General features: G+C 40.3%; 1 protein-coding gene across 3 annotated transcripts in view; it reads right to left on the bottom strand.

Moving 5' to 3' along the window:
* LOC124794710 (ADP-ribosylation factor GTPase-activating protein 1) overlaps positions 1-15,048 on the bottom strand; it is a 77,024-nt gene that overhangs the window by 29,511 nt on the left and 32,465 nt on the right. For 2 of the 3 annotated variants that reach the window (XM_047258291.1, XM_047258290.1), the window contains exon 6: positions 5,013-5,102. In XM_047258291.1, coding sequence (XP_047114247.1) covers positions 5,013-5,102 — 90 coding nt within the window. Of the gene's footprint in view, positions 1-4,979; positions 5,103-15,048 lie in introns of all 3 variants that reach the window. The other variant, XM_047258289.1, reaches the window with a different exon arrangement.

Here is a 15,048-nt window from a genome sequence, read left to right as displayed (position 1 = left end):
AATAGAAATGGGGAACAAGGTAGCAAAAATTATAGTGCATGGGAACAGTAAAACTGACCTCATAGTACCACACTCAGTCAGCTGTCATCACAGATAAAGTATCTGAGAACAAAACTTCCATATATTGATCAACCAGCCAAAAACATTTTTGGGAGTTACTGAATGGCAAGATGTCACTGCTGAAGACATATGTAGTAACTGATGACTTATTAGTGAGCACTGGGGTTCAATGATGAGGTTATGAAACAATATTGTTACAGTCTGAACTGATAAGGCTTGAGTACTGCAAGCAAAGACTAAGGGTGTAATTCCTTAAGGATTCTAGATAAAGATGCTTCTAACTTAAAGAGCAGCCTCAGTCATGTGGGAAAATGTTGAAGTTTCAATGAGACATTTCAAAATTGCCAAAGATGATGCCATGAGATGATGCCAAGAGATAAAAACTGAGCAAGTCATGTACGGAGAACAACTTAAACACATAACCCATGTCAACTTTATAGTAAACCTCACACTGATGTGCGATACCCTTCAACAGTTGGCAGAACTTAGCATGCTGACTTGCAAGCTCATGCATTACATTTTATTTGGCCCATTAGGAGATACACCAGAAAATTTCTGAAAGAAAGACAAAACATGACCCACACTATACTGGAGCCTTGGAAGCAGAAACACTTTAACAGTGTGAATCTCAAAAGGAGCAAGAAATAAAGGGAATCATGTTGATGCTGTGAAGTTCTGCAAGTGCCTGGACAGGCATATGGAGAATCACCTTTTAATGTCAAAAGACACTGGAATCCCAGAATTGGCTACAGTTTTGCACACAACCACTTGGCCATAAATACATGATGTAACTTATGGAGAAGCAGAAATAAGAAACTTGTGTACATGTTTTAAGCTTCATGAAAGACTAATCTTAAGAGATTTTCATGAATATCTTGCTCAGAAGAAATGCCCAATGTCTGTCCTGCCCCTTTTAACACTATGGGCAGTATCCCAATTTCAATGTGAATGTGAAACAGGCTCCTCATAAATGAACTTGATCAAGACTCGAACAAGACCATCATTGCATCTAAGTAGAATAGAACATCTTATTTTCATGAAGTTCGTTGGTCCTCCACTAAGAAGTTTCAAACCTGATGACCACGTGAATTCATTGTTTCAGAAAGGAAAATATCTGGTGCCTGACACAAAAAACAAGGAGAAGCATGAAGACGTCAGTGATCAGCCTCTCTTTTACCAATGTGGGATTTACTTTAAGCAGATCAGCAAAATAAGACGCTGCCACTGTGCTTATATTTGTGTGTTCACTTATTTTTTTAAGATGTAAAATGATTAGAAATTCTGAGTGCAGTTGACCACAAATGAATTAACCCAATGCAAATTTTCATTTAACTGAATTTAAGAACCCTCAATTACACCCAAATAATTTCTGTGCCACTGACCTCTGATAACAATGAACCCCAGACATCTCAATCATGGCCTATTAGTTTGTAACAGTACTGCTATGTCTTCGTTTAGTTCCATGTGAAGCATTGCCGGACTCTGCATAATGGAAGAAAATTGTAAGATTGTGATGTTTTGTCGACTGCAACTGAGGGTAGCGCTTAAAAAAGTTTTAGAAAGAAGGCACTGGATAAGATTAACACTTACAAGAGCATGGGGAACAACCTATTCAAAAAGGTGTCTGATGAAACCAAACACAAGGATTCATAATATGTTGGACTGGGAGAACAGCAATGGGAATAAATAAAGTCTCATTTAAAAAAAAAAAAAAAAAAAAAAAAAAAAAAAAAAAAAAAAAAAAAAAAAAAAACAAGCATTTACGAAGTCTAAACACTAAAGTGAAGCTACAACAGAAACTTATGTTCAGCCATTATACATTCTAAGAGGGGGAGGAAAGATGCATCATGAAGGAATTACCCGCGGATGGTAATTTGTAGACACGATTTACAAGTATATACAACCAAATTACTACAATGTCAGAAAAAAATGGTTGATTTATTCAGGAGAAAGAGCTTCACAAATTGATAAATCCAATAAAGCGTTGATCCACTTCTAACCCCTATGCAAGAAGTTATTTGGCTTGCCATCAACCGATAAAAGTTGTTAGATGTCTACATGGGAGATTCTGCCCAATTGGTGCGACAGTGTCAAAATCCTCATCTGGTTGGGCGGCACTCCCCCAGAGTGCTTCATTTTTTTTCAATTTGAGAGACATCTGGTGGCTTGCTGACCAAAGTAAGGTTTGGCAATCATGTAGAAACTCTCGCTGTATGTGGGCAGGCACTATCTTGCTGAAATATGAGCCCAGGATGGCTTGCCATAAAGGGCAACAAAATGGGGCATGGAAGATCGTCCATGTACCGCTGTGCCGTAAGGGTGTTGTGGATGACAACCAAATGGGTCCTGTTACAAAATGAAATGGCACCCCAAACCAGTTGTCGCACCGTATGGCAGGTGGCAGTCAGTTCAGTATTCCACTGCTGACTGGGTCATCTCCTCATTGGTCATTGGGGCCTCTCAAATCTCACTGCCTAGAGTAGAATTGTCTTCAGTGCTGAGTTCCACTTCAACTGAGCCCCAATGACCAATGAAAACTTTTCTGGAGACATCCCTGACAGCGGTGATATTCCAACCAAACTGTTACCCACTACATGGCATGTTAACCAAGGTAGATGGAATGGGGTGCTATACCATTGTCATCCACAGCACCCTTACAGCACAGCTGTATGTTTACTATATTCTATGTTCCATTTTGTTGCCCTTCAAGGTATGGCATCCTGGGCTTACATTTCTGCAAGACAATGCTCATCCACACATGGTGATAGTTTCTACCGCTTCTCATCTCCTACCGTGGTCAGCAAGGTGACCACATCTCTCCCCAAGTGAGAATTTTTAGAGTGTTATGAGCACAGCCCATCAACCAGCTCAGTATTTTGATGATTTGATGTGTCAATTGGACAGAGTTTAGCATGATATCCCTCAGTAGGGCATCCAACAACTCTATCAACCAATGCCAAACTGAATAATTGCTTGCACAATGGCAAGGGGTGGACCAAAACATTACTGACTTGTCAATTTGTGAAGCTCTTTCTCTTGAATAAATCATCCAATTATTCTTAAACTGAATCTTTTTTGTGCTGTACATGTACATCATCACTACCAATCGCCATCCCACTTGGATAATTCCTTCATGGTGGGTTTTTTGTTTTAAATCTTGGAGCATATTTCATAATAATGAAAATTCCAGTACTAACTCGGATAGGAATATGACTCAGACTATTCCTGAAGAGAACAACATCATGAACTACTTCTATTAAGAACAACAGCCAGTATTTTATTTTAACTGAAGACTAATGGATGTACCACAGCCTGATAGTCCGACATAATACGCAGGACATTCTATGCAGTAGGGGTGTTAAACTGAATACTTTGAGATAAGGAGTCAGTGTTTGGAAATTAATATTTTAGGTAGTAGGATATCTTGAAGGAGCAATGCGGGGGAAGCACATGTTTGTAAACTGCTTGTGTTTTGTTACAAACAGCAGCCTGTTTCATCAGCATTTGTGGCACCACCTCAAAAGACAATATTCATTCATATGTGATATGTTCACAGTGGAGACCACCAATGTTTACAGTTCGTTACCAATTCTCAAAGACAGAGTGTTACTCATAATATGAACTTGCAGCCATATATTCATTCCTTCATTCATTTGCGGTGCATCACGATGTTCAAATGCCTCTGAGCACTATGGGATTTAACATCTGCGGTCATCAGTCCTATCACAATGCAGTACCCAGAAATCCAAGCAAATGTCCAGAGAAACGTTTCACAACTGGAACCTAATTGGAACATATTTATCACCAAGAGTAGAAATTCTGAGAAACTGAGTAGTTCAAGCCACAGAACTGACTGAAGTTCTCAACAAACAACTATTCGAGTAGCACAACTCAAGGAGATTTATTGATGAGCAACATGCCTGTGAAATGGATACTCTGCAGAATGCAGCATGGAGAATACTGATTCAGCAGAAATTAAACATGTATCACAATCATGTGCAACACAATGGGGCCTAATGACTTCAAAGCTAGAGTTTAGTTTTGTCACAAGATTGGCCAGCACGGCAAAAACATTTTGAACTTTCTACAGTATGGATGGGACCATGTTCACCATGATGGGTGGCATTTCAACTGCCTCAGTAACTATGTCTAGAGTGATGAAAATTCAGATGCTCTTCTCATATTATCAGTACCAATTCTCTATCAGCTTGTGGGCTCAAACTGCACAAGATTAACAAAAAGACCTCATTTGTTTCCATCTCAATTTTATGATACATATTACTAGGAATTAAAGTGATATGTGCTGCCTTATTTGTTAGACACTGTTTCTGTTTGTTGTCTGCGAGAGATTATGGTTTCAACACAACAGTGCACTGCACCATTTTGATGTTAATGTCTGTGGGTACCTGAATAAAAGATACCCTTATTGTTCGATTGCTATAGGTGGTCGTATCTCAAGGGAAACATGACTGCCGAACTTCAGTATTGTATGTTTTCTCTCCCACGGTTGCATGAAACCCAGTAAACTCTGAAGAGAGTGTTTTGGAGGGTTTAGCTGCTTATCTCACTGTACAGCAGTTAACAGGAATATTCGAGAGAATGTGGCAACATTTTATGTGCCACCACAATGATTACATGAAGACAACTAGTAGTCACTTTGAAAAGCAGTTATTTATGTGAACAAAAAACTTACTAACTTCCTTGTCTCAAACACCTCAATTCAAGATCCTTTACCTTGTGCATAACTTTGACCGTGAAGGTTTGATATGCACTATACAAGACAAACCCAGTAAGAAAAACACAAAAGCCCAACAGGCCAAAACTATAGAAATGGAGAATCCAGTTTTAAGTTGCTCTTGAAACCATCAGCTGGGAGAAACTGTATAGCCTATTGGGAAGAAGCATTCTACAGCTCTTACCTTTTCACCAACAGAAACACTAATTTCAGCTACCTTCTGAGATGCAATCCCTCCAATCTTGATGGCTCCCTCCGTTGCTTTACTTGCAATCTTGCTTGCAGAAGATGAAAATACTGACCATCCCTATTAAATGAAATGTACAGCAGCAGATTAGTGGGGCACATTTCAGCACTTTTTATCTTTACAGTTGAGGACAGTTATGTTATTAAAATTATAATTTTCCTAATCCACTACACGAGGGAGTGGGCGGGGGGGAGAGAGAGGGAGAGAGGGAGAGAGGGAGAGAGGGAGAGAGGGAGAGAGGGAGAGAGGGAGAGAGGGAGAGAGGGAGAGAGGGAGAGAGGGAGAGAGGGAGAGAGGGAGAGAGGGAGAGAGGGAGAGAGGGAGAGAGGGAGAGAGGGAGGGAGGCAGGGAGGCAGGGAGGCAGGGAGGCAGGGAGGCAGGGAGGCAGGGAGGCAGGGAGGCAGGGAGGCAGGGAGGCAGGGAGGCAGGGAGGCAGGGAGGCAGGGAGGCAGGGAGGCAGGGAGGCAGGGAGGCAGGGAGGCAGGGAGGCAGGGAGGCAGGGAGGCAGGGAGGCAGGGAGGCAGGGAGGCAGGGAGGCAGGGAGGCAGGGAGGCAGGGAGGCAGGGAGGCAGGGAGGCAGGGAGGCAGGGAGGCAGGGAGGCAGGGAGGCAGGGAGGCAGGGAGGCAGGGAGGCAGGGAGGCAGGGAGGCAGGGAGGCAGGGAGGCAGGGAGGGAGGGAGGGAGGGAGGGAGGGAGGCAGGGAGGCAGGGAGGGAGGGAGGCAGGGAGGGAGGGAGGCAGGGAGGGAGGGAGGCAGGGAGGGAGGGAGGCAGGGAGGGAGGGAGGCAGGGAGGGAGGGAGGCAGGGAGGCAGGGAGGGAGGGTGGGAGGGTGGGAGGGTGGGAGGGTGGGAGGGTGGGAGGGTGGGTGGGTGGGTGAGCACCAAATGTGTGTGTGCACGCGCCATGCACACTGTGTGTTACAATCAACACAGATTTGTATTTCTTCTTGCCTTGATGACACACACAACACACTCTACACACACAATATTCACCATGTTTGAAAAAAAATGTGTGATGGTCCTTCACAATATCTTTCATTTTGGGACAATATTTTAGCTCATACTTATTTCTGTGAAAAATTATGTATGTTAATCCTTTACCTCTAGATGGTGTACCATCTTTGAATTATAAACTTTCAGTTGTGGTCATTTTTAGCCCATAATACATTTATATGCAATTAACATTAGGCCATCTTCTATCTGAAACGTAATACATATGTGCCACTTCACAATGAGCATGACAATGAGCACAGCTTGAAACAAGCAGTGAAAATAAAGATTAAAAATCTAGTATCAATGGCGTCTTTGTTGACAGCATGTGGCGCAATGCACCCAGTTATGCAAGAGATGGCAATTTTAAACCTCGTGCCAGCACGCTGTCGGAGAGCGCGCTCTTGTTGTTCACTGTCTCCAATGGGTGAGCACAATGCATATATACCACTAGATAATGATGAATTCACATGACCTCACTGCCTATGACTGACTGACTGGTACATCTTTTTGAGCAACCACACACTGAGCTTTGTCCCAGATTCATAGAATCTACAGACGTGTTGATCTTAGTACAGGCAACTGCAGTTAGGACATAAAATGGACATAGCATGACGAAATGAAGCATTACTACATGTCAGTGACTTATTGGATTGTATCAGCATTCAAGACTCTCTAATTCTGTCAAGGACATTACTCACATTGCTTATAGCAAAGAACCACAAAAAGGACCTACAGCAATACAAAAGTTGTATGTTGTTATTGTGCTATATGTTGTAGACGTCTGATTGTCTTCATTGGACACCTCAATTAACAACATATCAGACATCCACTAGTGACGAGTCTAGTGCTTAAATTTGGTACTTGTTGGAAAGTCAAATATTTACATAATTTTTGTATGTATCATATTTTGCAGTGTAACAAATTACCTCCTTGCACACTGCTATTGGCAGATTGATTGACACACAAGTCCAGCACACAACAATGACTGAAACAAAGAATGCCAGTGGCCAGGTGCCACCTTCTCCATTTCGCTCTTTTGATGCAAAACAACAGGAATGGGTGGAGTACCACCTGCAGTTCGGGCAGCATTTCAATCATACAACATATCAGCTGAATCACGATGCTCTTTCTTTTTGGAAAGGAGTGTATATTTTAAGGTTCTGTATGAAGAGGTTTCCTCAGAATGCCAAACCCGACCCTATGAAAACAATGTTAGAAAACTCAAAGACTTCAATACTCAAATTCATGTAGCTACTGCCAGTGTCAAATTTTTTCATTACAACTAATCTTAAAAGGAATGGGTTGCTGAACTCAAGAGCATGGCTAGGAAATGAATTTAACAGCCCTTGTGGAACCTTATTAAAAGACAAAATGCTTCCCACTGCCATTATTTAAAACACAGAATATGGACTGTGATTCTAAAGCATCATGACATTGCTCTCACAAGTGTGCTTAAAGTAATTGAAGCTCAGGAAGTGCAAGTCTTGACTAAACTCGACTTTAATGTGATCTCTACTGCAATGTTGATTGTGGACTGTTCAAAACAGCCCCAGTCTCTCAAAGCCAACACAGGCAACAGCATAAACACAAATTTGGTGTCTCATTTTCAAGTTTTAGCTGACACAAAACTAGTGTAATTTACAGGAATGTTCATTTTTAAATATTGAAATTGAATATTTGGAACACATCATTGGCACCCACGGTGCTCGTAAGCATTCAGAGGCAATACCGATATTATCTCCTCCTACAAATACACGAGAACACCAAGCTGTTCTCAGCAAAGTGACATGCAACATCAAATTCATTCCAAAGAATTGTGCACGCAGCCACTCCTTTGCACTGTCTCTGGTGTAAAGATATTGCTTTTAATTGGACTGGAGAATGCAAACAGTCTTTTCAGAAACTGAAGCAAGCATTTCTTAGTTCTCCATGTCTTATGCACTTTGATTTGAAAAAACCAATAGTGTTTGCAATTGGTGCATTGGGGAGGGGGGACAGTTTTGGCTCACGCAGTTGCCAAATGGAACACATTCAGATTTAAGATGTTGAACAATGCCCAAGTCAACTAGTCAGCTGGAAAAGAAAGCTTTAGCCATAATTTACGGTGTCACAAAATTTCATAAATATCTGCAAGGTAGAAAATTTTTTCTTGTGATTGACCATAAGGCTGATTGTTCTTTTTTATCCAGCAAAAGGTGTCCATGACCATACAGCACAGAGGCTCCAAAGTCTATCAGTACAACTCTCCAATTATCAATATGAAACTCTTGATCACCCCATGGCACAGCTTGCAAAAGGAGACATACCGTCTCACCTATGGGAATGATCTGGGTTTTGATACATCAAAAGTTTCATGCCTTCAAATTAATTATTCTGATACCAAAGCACTGAAGCTTTTCCAACCGATTCTTGGCAGATCGTACATGCTACCGAACACAACACACACTATGATTGCTCATTTGGCTAGGTTGACCTCAATCTGATTAGAATGCATGCAACAAACAACTGTCTCAGACAATGGCCCGCAATCTTCTTAGTTGGAGTTTCAACAATCTTTGCCAAGGAAATTGAATTCAACATATCTGAATGGCACCATTCTCTCCACAATCTAACAGTGATGCCGAATGTACATTTGCAATTTCAAGGCTCAGATGTCCAAAATTCATGCTTCGCACTTGAGGCAAAATCTTTTGTTGTTTCCAAGCACCTACCACATGGTGCCTGCTCAAGACACTTTACCAGCAGAACTCTTACACGGTCACCGCCACCACACACCACTGCATCTCTGTACCCTTGCCACAAAAGGACTGTCACAAAATGAGCTTTTTGTGTGTGTGTGTGTGTGTGTGTGTGTGTGTGTGTGTGTGTGTGTGGTCTACTTTCAACAAAGGCCTTGTTGGCCGGAAGCTCATTTTATGACAGTCCTTTTGTTGCGCCTATGTGATTCAGCATCTCCTCTATATGGTGTGTAGCAACTATCCTTTTCATAATACTGTTACATTTTATAAATAAAGTTATTAAAGTGTTAACTTTCAGTAGCTGTTTGATTGCCTTCATTGACCAGTTCACTACTAACACATCAAAAAACTGGAGCTTTAGCAGAAATAATATTTATTTCATGCAGTTCTTAATTCAATTTATTAAGAATTTAAAAACATAAATGCTTAGAGAAAGGGATAGTTGAGGATGGAAAAGAGAAAAAAAAAATGACTCTGTACACCAATCAATTCTAAGAATGATTCAGTGGTTCATGCCAGCCTACAAATCCAAAGGTTCAGTTCCCTGTCAGTCCTAGAACTTCTGTCATTTATTATTTCTTTCAATTGAGGTAATGATTTGTACAATGATAAAAATGCATAATTACACAGCGAAAGTTTGGTAAAGGTCCAAATGAAGGCATGTTCATACCACCTCTAATAGGAGCCTAATAAACAACCATAATGTTCGAAAAAACAATATAATTGGTCACTAAATTTAAATTTTTTTAAATTTATGGATAATTTTGATAATTTATGGATAATTATGATCAGAAGGCAGGTCTGGTGTTTAGTTAAGATGCATTACTCTTGGGACACTAACATTGTCAAACTATCTAGAATATTTCAAGTTCACCACTTTGATTGGAGGATACTTTAGGTGGATTAGTAAGTAGAAATGTTATGGTACTGATGTGACACATCTGCAACCCTGCAATGTCTTCACTTTGTACTGTACTGCACTGCACTGCACTCAAGGAGTGAAAGGCAATGAAGATGCACATGATTAGAAGTATATCACATTAGTTGAAAAACATTTCTTCTTATTAATCTATCAAAGGCATTCTACAATCAAATTGATAAAACATTCTAGATATTTAACAGTGTCAGTTTACCAGGAGCAATGTACGTGAAGTGAACACTAGAATGTGATAATGGAGCCAAGCCTTTGAAGAATGCTATAAATAATAATAATAATAATAATAATAATAATAATAATAATAATAATAATAATAAAACAACAATAATAATAATAATAGTAATAACTTTTTAAAAAGTTTGAAATTTGGTGACAATTACATTGCATTTTTATTTATATTTTAAATACAGATTCTGGAAACAGCCTGCCAAATATGTACATGTGAAATATTTTCCTATTTAAGACTGCTTCATGAGTCTACATAGTAACAGTAAATCAACATGTCAGTAATAAGCATATTATTAAAATGAGTGTCTGAAATCCATGACCAATGAAATTTAGTCGAAGAAAAAATGACTTTACAATTTACCGGATGCTTATTAATCTGAATGAAAGATTGGCTTAGATCTGCTTTTTGCTCCAGAGATCCACAGGGAGGAAATCCTTAAGGATTAGAACATGTCATATAAAAATAAGATATTAACAACAATAAGGAAAGAACATATTGGTACTGTTGGTGTTGAGTTGCAGACAGGCAACATGAAAAAGAATACCATAGATATTTAAGCTTTCAGACAAATTCCTTCCTCAGAAGTAGAGCTCTCAAGCACTAAAGCCCAACCAAGCTTTAATATTTCTAGTATTCTTTTTCTATGTGGCTGTCTGTGACTTAACGCCTTGTCTATGCGGTGAGTAGACATCTTGCCATACTACTGTTAATCCTGGACTTTCAAGTGTTTGAAGAACATATAATACATTTATTTAGCATATGGCTAATACAGACATATCATGAAATTAAATTACACATACATATGTACATATTGACACACAAGAAACTTAAGTTTGTCTTTACAACTGAATATCCAGTCCTTCAATCCAGTGCACTGCATCTGGAGTTGCTAGCAGGAAGTCCTCTTTGGTGCCGTGATAGGCTTGAATCCTGCATTCACTGACAATGTGGTGAAAAGTCTGGTATGGAGCCCTGCAGTCACAGGCTGGATCAGGCAGCTTCTTCCACATAAAGAGAGCATCCCTGCATCGGCCATGGCCGGTACGGATTCTGTTGAGAGTAGTCCAGGTCTTGTGTGGTAGGTCGAATCCACTTGGAAGTTTAGTGCCTGAGATGATGTTATGCAGGTGCACATCTGTCACTGCTTCCAACTGACCTTTCATTTTTCAAGAGGTTTGAAATCCTTCGCAACCATGTCAGCAGCATCGCACAAAGTAGGATGGCATAATTTCAGTCTCTTACTATTTAAAAGTGGCAGGTCGCTATGCATGGGTAGGTTAGAGTTCCTGGAGATCTTGTGGAATTCTCTCATAAGGGCAGTACATCTGCGTAGATCAGGAGGCATTATACCATTAACAGTGGAAGCCAATAAACTGGAGTAGATCTGATTGCGCCAGATATTAGGCGCATTGTCGTATTCAGCTGGGTATCAACAAGCCTTGTATCATGACTGTTCGTCCAAACAGGTGCACAATACTCAGCGCTTGAGTACACCTAGCCCAGAGCTGAAGATCGCAGCGTGATTGCTGAAGATACCCAGGCAGTTCTTCTTAGCTTATGGAGGATGTTGTTTCGAGTCCTCAACTTTTGAGCTAAGTTAATGAGGTGTTGTTTGAAGAATAGTGTACGATACAGGATGACACCAAGATATTTTTGGGTTCCAATTATGACGAAGAATTCTACCTCTGAAACTTACTTCCAGTTTTACGTTCGCCAACCGATTATTTAGATGGAAGCAACACACTTCTGTTCTACTCACACTGAGTTGGAGTCTCCAGATTTTGAAGTAATTATCTAATGCAGACAGGTCGTTGGTTAGAATATCTTCTGTTGTCTTCATTTCCTGGTGTTTTACGGCTAGAGCCAGGTCATCGGCATAGCAGTATTTTCTGGATGAATTGTCAGGTAGATCAGATAGATATAGGTTGAACAGTAATGATGAGAGAACTGATCCTTGAGGCAATCCGTTGTTCAGCTTTCTCTCCTTACTTATGTTGCTTCCAGTGATTACCTGGAACTTACGATCGCTTAGCATGTTGTTAATCAGTCAAGCCATTGTTCTGCAGGGTATGATGAGGAGAAATTTGTAGATAAAGCCTTCCCTCCACACAGTGTCAAATGCGGCAGTTAGATCAACAAATGCCACAGATGTTTTCTACTTCATTTGGTATCCTGACTATGAAGGATGAGAGAGACAATACTTGGCCGCAGCAGCTATGCTCTGGTCTGAAGCCTGCCTGATCAACTGGAACATTCTCTAGGATAGCGCTACTTATTCTGTTATATACTAGAATTTCAAAAAGCTTGTAGCGGCAGCTAAGTAGGGCAATGGGGCGATAGCTTTCTACCATGTTGCTGGGTTTGCCAGGTTTCAGAACAGATATTATCTTCACCTTTTTAAACTCCAATGGAAGCTGACCAGTCAGCAGGATGTCAGTGAAGAATTCTGCCAGCCATTTCTTAGCTTTTCCTCCCATATGGATCAGGAATTCTGGGTGGATACCATCAAATCCAGGTGCCGTAAGAGGTTTGAGGTCCTTCAGTCCAGAGTCAATCTCTGACACTGTGAAGGGATGGGTATACTCAGATGACGGCGATGCCTTCTTTCTCAGGTCAAGAAGCTGTCATCTGATATGTCTTGTATGTTTCTTGTCAGGAGGCACTCTTGAGGTAGTAATGATGTGGGAAGCAATTTGGTCTGGTGTTACTTTGGAGTTTTTTCTGCATACTGGTGCACTTCCAATTTTCTCAGAAGACTCCATGCTTTCCTGCTCGAGTGGGTAAAGTCCATATTTTCGACTGTTTCTGTCTCCGAGACATGTCCAAGCTAGACAATAGTTCCATAGCTATCTCTGAGTCACCACTTTGCTGAAAGTGATGGTACAGTGTTTCACTTTCATCATTCCATCATGGAACATATTCTTTTTGGTATCCTCTTGGCATATACTTTTTAGCTGTTGATGTTACTGCACCAATGAAGCATTGACAGTTATTATGTGATTGAGGTATCCAGCGAATGGTCTTGTCCAGTTCCGTTGAAAACTTCATCCAGTCAGCTTTCTGGAAATTCCATCGAGCATGCAGAGTTGATTGTATGACAGGAACCGCACAGCCAATTTGTATTATTACAGGTCTGTGTTGGCTGTGAGGAAAGGCATCTATCACTTTCCTTGTGGTGTTGATGGAAAAGCCACTTTCGTTGCAGCTAACAAAGCATAAGTCAGGATTTGAATCCTTGTACCAAGCAGCTGACTGAAAGTGTTTTGATCTTCAGCATCAAACACTAGATGAATATTACTCTCTTCAACCCATTCTGCAAGCATGCTCCCATTTTTATCATTTTGAGGGTACTTCCAAAGTTCATGGTGACTATTGAAGTATCCTATGTAAATTGCAGGATGTTCTGCTGTGTGTAGGGGGGAAAAGAAAAATCGGGCCATGTTTTGAGTGGTTTGTAAACATTTGTAATAGTAATACCGTGCAATTGTATTACAACTGTATGTATATCTGCCTCCACACTTACAGAAATCAGTGAAGCTTTGTTTATGTTGTTACGGACATATGTAGCAATTCCATACACCTCGTGGTAAGTTTACACCAAGTGCAGAATATCCAGGAATTTGACCTCTGCTTTGGAATATTTCTTCACTGGAAACACGAGTTTCCTGAATGGCAATGACATTGATATTGTCGTCCAGCAAAAATTTTGACAGGTAGTCACACTTTGCCCTGCTAATGCTTTCGTCATTTGAAGGAGTCTGATAGTTGGTCCAACGTTTCTTGTTAATGGGCTTTGAAAAGAACTGTTTCTGCTATTTAGTTGATATGTCATTGCCAGGAGATCCTATGGATAGTCTGGCTGCCTGTAATCACTGCTGCTCAATTAGCACCACCCAGGAGGCACATGTAGGGTATTTTAAGGTTAAACCTATGGACGTGGGCAATGCTACAATGTTACAATACATATTTCTATAGTACTGACTCCATGGTGAGGTGTTGGTTCGGAAACAGTATTATGTATGACAAATTTCATTAAGGAATAAATGCACTGGGAAGCAGGAGTTAGAATACCCAATTTCATAACGGGCCTCTGCAGGACACTAGAGTTCACACCACAATTAATTCATAGTACAAGTTTTTGACTTAAATTTTAGCTTGGCTTCATGAGTTACCCCAGAACATGATCCATTACGACATTAAGGCACGAAAGAGAACTGTGCTAGCTTTTTTATTTTTGTATCACCTCCAGCTGACAAGATCTGCATTGGAAATAAAGATTTGTTTAGATGCTTTACCAGTTCTGTACTGCACTCCTCCCAGTTCAATTTATTGTCAAGCTGTAATCCCCAGAATTTAACACTTTCTACTTCTTCTCTCTGCTTGGTGTCATATTTTAGGCATATACTGATGGTTGTTATTTTATTGGTGGAACACTGTCAGTATCTTATTTTTCTGCACACACAGTATTCTGCATCTCCACAATGTCCACCTTTTAGATCAATGCACTGTGTCTTATTTTACACACGCAATTTCACTTAACACTAAGTCAAAGGACATCACAAATTTGGTTTAAAGGACAGATGTTATACTAACTGCAGCTTTACCAATGTCAAAAGAAGTATGTTGGCTTGTGAAATGTATTTAAGAAAGATTTTCATTTTTAGCAACCTAAGTTGCTGCACACTTCTTTCCATGCAGTTCAACCTGAAGACTTTTTGATGTTGATGTCCAACCTTTTTTCAAGATGATCAGTTCACATCAGCTTACAGGTCTAGTTTGTCTCCATATATATCACCTCCAATAAACTTTCAACAATTTTTCCATCCAGTTCCATTGGTGACAAACAGTCCAAAACATAGGTTTCTGTCATTGCACAGTAATCCAATTTCCCAATTTCAACAATACATATATACAACATGATTATTTTAAAAACATATTAAGAAAACTACAACACACATCAAATTGACACAAGACTTGGGTTATTGCACTTGGTGTATCACTGTTAGTTATTTTATCGTTATCAATGGCATCTCTGTGCCAGACCAACAAATAATCTCATTTTCTTCATATCACTAATGATTATGGCACCACAGCATGGCAACAATGTAAA

The sequence above is a fragment of the Schistocerca piceifrons genome, chromosome 4 (assembly GCF_021461385.2).
Source record: "Schistocerca piceifrons isolate TAMUIC-IGC-003096 chromosome 4, iqSchPice1.1, whole genome shotgun sequence".
In the NCBI taxonomy this organism is placed as follows: domain Eukaryota; kingdom Metazoa; phylum Arthropoda; class Insecta; order Orthoptera; family Acrididae; genus Schistocerca; species Schistocerca piceifrons.
This window is presented reverse-complemented; position numbering and strand designations above follow the sequence as displayed.